Below are 6,904 nucleotides of genomic sequence, written 5' to 3' on the forward strand. Positions count from 1 at the left end.
CTTCGGTTTATAAATTTAGGGGTTTGTTTTAGTGACAAACAACTTTTTGTATGAAAGGATTATTGTTTGGTTTAGAAACTATACTTCGACGAGATTTTATTTGAGAAATTCTAAACCGTCAAAAATCCAATCGTCAAGTGACGAGGGCAGTTCCACCGAAGTTTAGAGGATTGGAGGAAAGGAAAAAGTGAGGGATCAAGTAGGATTAAGTTAGAATTTAAGAGCCTTAGATAACTTACCTTACTTATGGTTTCCAATTATAGTTTTAAGGTTTAAAATTGAGCGTCGGGGTTCTAGAAATGCCTCTGACTTTTTCAAGATCTTATATATTATCTATGCGGGCACCTTTACTATACTGAGAACCTTCAGTTCTCATTCCATACATATATTGTTGTTTTCAGATGCAGGAAGTGATACACCATGTTGAGCTTGCTGGAGACTCGTGGGACACGAAGATCTACTTTTGGGGACTTTAGATTTTGTGTTTTGTGTATGCGCATGTATATAGATTCTTCGCCTTGTATATATTATATTTTTGTCCCTCTTAGAGGTTGACTTGGGAGAACTAGGTCTTGTATTTGTCTTTTGTATATATATATTCTAGCTGGCCTTTGCTTCGCAGGTTGAATTTAGAACTTGTTTATGTATTTTGATCGTACTATTTTTCTTTCAAGACGCCTAGTTAAGCTATTCTTCATATATATCTATTTGCATATTTTTGTTTCAGAAGTCGTAGCACCTCACCACCTTTGATTTATGTCCTAGGGGTAAAATTCTGTGTGGTAGGGTGTTATAGATGGCTTATGGACCGGGGAGACTGTGCTTACTGTTGTCGGCAACAAGAAGTATTTCTGGACGAAGACAACGAAAGTTGTCTTGAATTTCAGCAAGTTTTCCTCCCCTTCAACACTCATATCAATCACAGATTTTGTCAAAGATGCCAAAGTAGCACCTTTGAAGCTGTCAACAATCTTCTTTTGTTGCTCATTCAGTTTGTTGTATTCAATTTTTTCAGGAAAATGATCCCCTACAATATTTTAATATAAACAAATCAGTTAAAAAGGCTCAATTTCATTTTCTGTATCCAAATAAACCTCAAATAAACTAAAGAATGAACCAAAATTAATTAAAGAATAAAAATTTTTGTCAATACCGAATAAATGAACCGAAATATTTTAATATAAACAAATTAATATAAAAAACAAAAAGATCAAAAAGAAAAAATACAAATATAAAATATGGAAAGTATAATACCACCGAAATTTATGCCCAGCGCATCACTTATCTTGGCAGGGGTTATGTAGATTTTGCCAAAGCAAATGTCCAAGAATCCACGATAGAGATTAAATCAATAAATCAATTTTTTCAAGAGCTTGTGAGAGACATTTAATTCTGAAATATGTCTCGGTACACCGAATCCCATTTCTTCAACAATAATTTTCTTTTCTACACTCAATTCGGCGAACATCCTAGCTATTGATCTTGTTAAGCATCTCAGATCGTGATTTTTCTACAAGAATTTCAAACATTATATTATGATATATTTATAATACAAAAATAGAGTTGATTTAATGTGTATATCCTTACATTATAATGCAGCTTATCCTTTTTTGAGATAGTCATCTTTTTCATTTTTGCTGTAAGGAACAAAAAATTTGGTCAGATTTCAACAAAAAGTCATAAAGAGTCAATCAACAAGAAAAACATATTGAATTCATTAATTTAACAGTAGTATTAAGTGAATCTTAGTTAATTTACAAATGAACCAAATTTAGTTCAGATTTGAACAAAAGCTAACCAAACAACACCACATGAACAAGTTTAGCAAATTCAAACAAAACCAAACCAAATGAACAAAAATTAAGCTAAGAAATGAACCTAAATTTCTTAAGGAATAACAAATTTGGTCAATGCTTAATAGTAGTATCAAGTGAACCTAACTCAATTCACAAATGAACTGAATTTGGTTCAGATTTGAATAAAACATCATAAACATTCAATCAGTAAGAAAAGCACATTTCAATTCATTTCTGCATGCAAATGAACTCAATTAAACTAAGAGATGAACTGAATTTTTTTATCAGAATTGATAAACTAACAACACAGTTTCATTCGATGCCCTAGTTACGGAGAAAAACAAGAAAAAAATAGAATTAGAGAAACTCAATCTACTAAATAAACGAACTCGATCCACTAAACCTTAAATCGAACTAGAAGAAATACAAATTTGCGAGAAATTAACTGAACATAATAATAATAGTTTTCTCAATACTTTGCGGAATCTTTGTTCTTGTTTTTGTGTATTTTTTGTTGATGAATTCAAATGCTTCACCCAATTATGCAGTAGTTTTCACAAATAATTTGAACAATTTTTGAAAGATTTTAGAGAAATTTCAAATTCTTTTGTTACGGTTTCGAGTTAGAAGAACGAACATTTTTTCATATTCGAGCACGAATTGAATTGGTAACGTTTGGGGTTTCTGACGCGTATAACACGCGTCTCATTAATGAGAGTAAATTTTTTTGGTATTAGACCTACTTAGTTGGATTGCAAATTTAGGGATGTTTTAGTACTGTTTATTAAAATAATTATGCTACATATACTTAAAAATTAGCTATTAATTAATTGCCTACCATATTCTTAGTTTTGACAGGCTATACTCTGTTAGGGTTTACTTATAGAAATACGTAGTTAGTATTTTATAAAAAATATTTTATTATTATAAATAAGTTTAATTTTTTTAGAGTAAACACCTAATTCAGTTCTTGTCCATTTTTACAAAGGACAAAATGATCATTGTCCAAAAAAAAGGACACTTCAATCCTCAACCTTTTTATTTTGGGACACTACGATCTCTCTGTGAAAAAAAATTATTTAAATAATAATAAAAATTGATTTTGTGGAGTTTTTATGTGTATTTTGTGGGGGTTTTAAACCTCCAAAAAAATATTTTTAATAATATAACCAATTACTACCACTACCTTCTTCATCCTCATTATTATCGCTCCTACTTCTATTATTTTCACTGCTTTATCATCATCTTTATTTCTTCTACCGTCATCATCACCAATACTAATATTATCAACATTAAAGTTCTTTTTTTTCATTTTTTATTGGATGTTATTTTTTCTTTTAAAAGGTATTTGTACTACAATTACTTTTTTTTGCGGCATCATTTTTGTTGATAGTTTTTCTTCACTTAACCACCATTGATGAAGAAATTTTTCAAAAACAAACTTATTAATAGTTTGTGGAGGTTTAAAACCCCCACAAAATACAAATAAAATCCCCACAAAACTAATTTTTATTTTTTTTAACAGAAGAATCGTATTGTCCCAAAATAAAAAGGTTGGGGATCGAAATGTCCCTTTTTTTTACAGGGATCACTTTGTTTTTCGTGAAAATGGATAAGGACTGGATTGGGTGTTTACTCATTTTTTTTATTACATGTTTGATTATTTTGTGGTAGATTTAATTATTTTGGTAGTTGATTATTTGATTAAAAAATTGTGTAAATTAACATGTATAAATACAAATAAATATATAATAGTTGATTTGATAATTAATTTTTATGTAAATATAGCATTTTTATTATTGAAAAGATTATATTTTTTAAAAAGGATAAGTTGATATTTATGTGTGGTAAATTAGAAAGTTCATAAGTTTTGTGGTTTTTGTTTTTAAGAATTTTCTCTAAAAAAATTTATGGATATACTTTTTAGGGCAAAAAACTGAAATGAGCCAAGTGGAGCTCTTTTTTACTCAAATCCGCCAAATGAAATTTTGCTACAACATTCCACCAGATACCATATTTATATAATTCGAAACAATAGAATCGAATTAGGTTAGCACGTAATTCGAATTGAGCAAACTCGAATTACTCATTCAGTTTTTTCACACATAATTCGAGTCAATAAGCATTGAATTAGGATAAAAATTCGTTAGTAATTCGAGTCTGGTACTATCGAATTAAAATAGGGTAGTTCAAGATGTATTAACTCGAATTAGTAGGTGAGTGAGTGAGGAGAGGAGTTCGAGTCTTATTGAGTCGAATTACTTGATTTTGGGCATCCAAAGTAATTCGAATCCAGTTGCCTCGAATTACACCGAACTCGCCTATTTAAAGAGTTCGAACCAAGTTCATTCGAATTACTTTCTCATTCCCAAACCCCACAAAATCCCAGTGAAAACGACCAACCTTTGGTTCGAGTAAGACCGGACCGCCGTATTCAGGCGATGGGGGACGATCCGGGGAGGCTTTATCGTTTGGATGGAGTCGCTCATATCGCCGGGGTGATCAACGACGAGGTTAGTGGTCTCTGATGTTGCGATGTAGCTAGTGTTTTCCGTTATGGTAGTGGTTTCTATGAGAGTGGTTTTATGGTTGTGGTTTTTAGATATTGGTTTGATGAAAGTGGTTTTATGATAGCGGTTTTTGTTAACGGTTTGTGATAGTGGTTTATGTGATTGCTAGTGGTTTAGGACATTAGTTTAGGGTAGTGGTTTAGGAAAGTGGTGTTGGCTGGTGGTTTATGTTAAGGGTTTTTTATAGTTGGTAATGTTAGTGTTAGCGATTTATGATAGTGGTATAGGCTAGTGATTTTTTCCACCGGTTTTTCTTAGTTGTTTCTGTTAGTGGTTTTCGTGAATGGTTTTTTATAGTGGTTTGTTTGACCGTTTTTTTTTTTAGTTGATAATGGTTTTTGATGGTGGTTTTTTTAGCGTACTTGTTTTTTGTTAATGGTTTCTGCATTTGGTGAAATATGTTGGTTTAATATGTCGAATCGAAGGATTAATTTTTTTGTTTTATATTAAATGAATTGTATAAGGCTGTGGTTCGTGCGAATGTTCTAACTATGCGGTTCATCTACTGTGCAGCCATGGCGTTGCATATCTAGCTGTAGGCGGCAGCAGGGGATGCGTCTTGATGAGCGGTACGTTCCGTACTTGCAGATGGCTGGCTTGTACCATCTTGCAAGGCTGAACGACAGATGGTTCCGACTAGACGAGCCTCTAGTCAGTGCATTCATCGAGAGGTGGCGGCCTGAGACGCACATCTTCCACATGCCGTTTGGAGAGTGTACCATCACGCTTCAGGACGTCGCATACCAGCTTGGATTGCCCGTGGACGGTCATTACGTTAGTGGTTGCTTGACAGACTTCCACCTATACATTGAGGGTGGGAGGCCGGCTTGGATGTGGTTCCATGAGTTGCTCGGTGTCTTACCTCCTGAAAACCAAATTCAGAAATTCGCAGTCAACTGCACATGGTTTCAGGAGACATTTGGGGAGTGTCCCGACGGGACTGACGAGGAGACAGTTAGGCGCTTTGCCCGTGCCTATATCATGATGTTGTTGGGGACGCAGCTGTTTGCAGACAAGTCTGGCAACCGTATACACATCAGATGGCTACCCTACGTAGCTAGACTTGAGCAGATGGGTGGCTACAGTTGGGGGTCGGCGGCACTGGCATGGTTGTACCGATGTATGTGCCGAGTCACCAACAGACATGTCGTGAAGTTAGCAGGGCCGTTACAGTTACTGCAGTCTTGGATCTTTTGGAGGTTTCCTTCTTTTAGGCCTGATGGGTATGATGCGTTTAGCTGGCCACTTGCGTCGAGGTACCTTTATTGTTTTGTATTATGAATCGATTTGGTATTCACTTCCAATTATGCATGGAATTTCATGTCCTGTGTCTTTACTCACCGATGCATTAACTAGATTAACTTACTACGCAGGTGGTCCGGTTACAATCCTGGGATTAGCAACAAGGGACCTAGGGTGCAAATGGCTTGCCTGAAGATCGACTTGTTGCAGCCACGGGATGTAAGTACGCTGACTTCATCTTTATGTTCGGTGGTTGGTTATGTTTATATAGTCTTATCGATGTTATATTGTATTTTCAGTTCATATGGATGCCCTATAGCGCACTCGACGTCATCCAGGTTGTCCATCCGGAGGTGTTGGAGCCTAGACATACGATGTTATGGCGGTGTGTGACGTCCCTGATATATTTTGCGGTTGTTGAGTGGCATCAGGTGGATAGAGTGTTACTGCAGTTTGGCGGTGTACAGCCCCCACCTCGTCCCGCCCTGAACATCGACTTCTTGATGTCGAAGGACGGGAGAGGAGGTGACCGTTGGTTCCCGTCCCACTTAGCTGACTGGCATCTTCACTGGCAGGAGCGTGCGGATCACATTTTACAGTTCGACGTTGTGGCTGACCCAGGGCCCTCTCGTGAGTTCTTGACATGGTGGCATCAGCACGGAAAGAGATTCCTGTCGCCGAGATGTACTTGGGGGATCCACGAGGTATTCCCATTCCGGATGAGGCCACTCAGAGGGGTGCAGACCGACTTCCTGAGATGGACATGGTCGCCGATGTTCCTGACAGACGTCGAGTTGAGCGGAGAGCCCGAGTCGGGAAACGTCGTTCGCAGCGTGATGTTGCGTGGCTGGAGGCTGCCATGGAGGAGGACGACAACGCAGGAAGGGGTCGCGGGAGACGACGTGGTCGAGGAGGCAGGAGGAGGGGGGCTGATGCCAGAGGTGATGTCGTTCAGCCAGGTAGGGGTGCAGCAGGAGTAGGTGAGGCAGTCGGGGTGGATAGGCCCCATCAGGGGGGCATGGTGGTGAGTGGTATGGATCAGGCATGGGAGATCCCTCGACGCACACTGACGCTGGGCTTGGAGGAGGACCTCTCGGAGATTATTTCGTCGGTGTGCCCGGTGACGATCAGACGCTTCAGGACAGTACTCCATGGGTGAGCCCGGTCTCCATGTTTCCAGACTTCCTTGCTGGTGACGGGATCGTGGCCGAGTTTGGTGGACCACATTTCCTTGAGGACATCCGGACCATCATGCAGGAGGATGAGGCTGCACGTGGACGGGTTCAGACGACAGGG

General features: G+C 37.8%; 1 protein-coding gene across 1 annotated transcript; it reads left to right on the plus strand.

Annotated features, from left to right (window-relative positions):
- The first annotated feature begins 4,237 nt into the window (after positions 1-4,237).
- On the plus strand, positions 4,238-6,588 carry LOC107470853 (protein MAIN-LIKE 1-like). The gene is made up of 4 exons (XM_016090278.1): positions 4,238-4,309; positions 4,880-5,622; positions 5,740-5,827; positions 5,908-6,588. Exons 1-4 carry the CDS (start codon positions 4,238-4,240, stop codon positions 6,586-6,588), a joined length of 1,584 nt encoding a protein of 527 aa, XP_015945764.1.
- The last annotated feature ends 316 nt before the right edge of the window (positions 6,589-6,904 follow it).

The sequence above is a fragment of the Arachis duranensis genome, chromosome 1, assembly GCF_000817695.3.
Source record: "Arachis duranensis cultivar V14167 chromosome 1, aradu.V14167.gnm2.J7QH, whole genome shotgun sequence".
NCBI classification, from domain to species: domain Eukaryota; kingdom Viridiplantae; phylum Streptophyta; class Magnoliopsida; order Fabales; family Fabaceae; genus Arachis; species Arachis duranensis.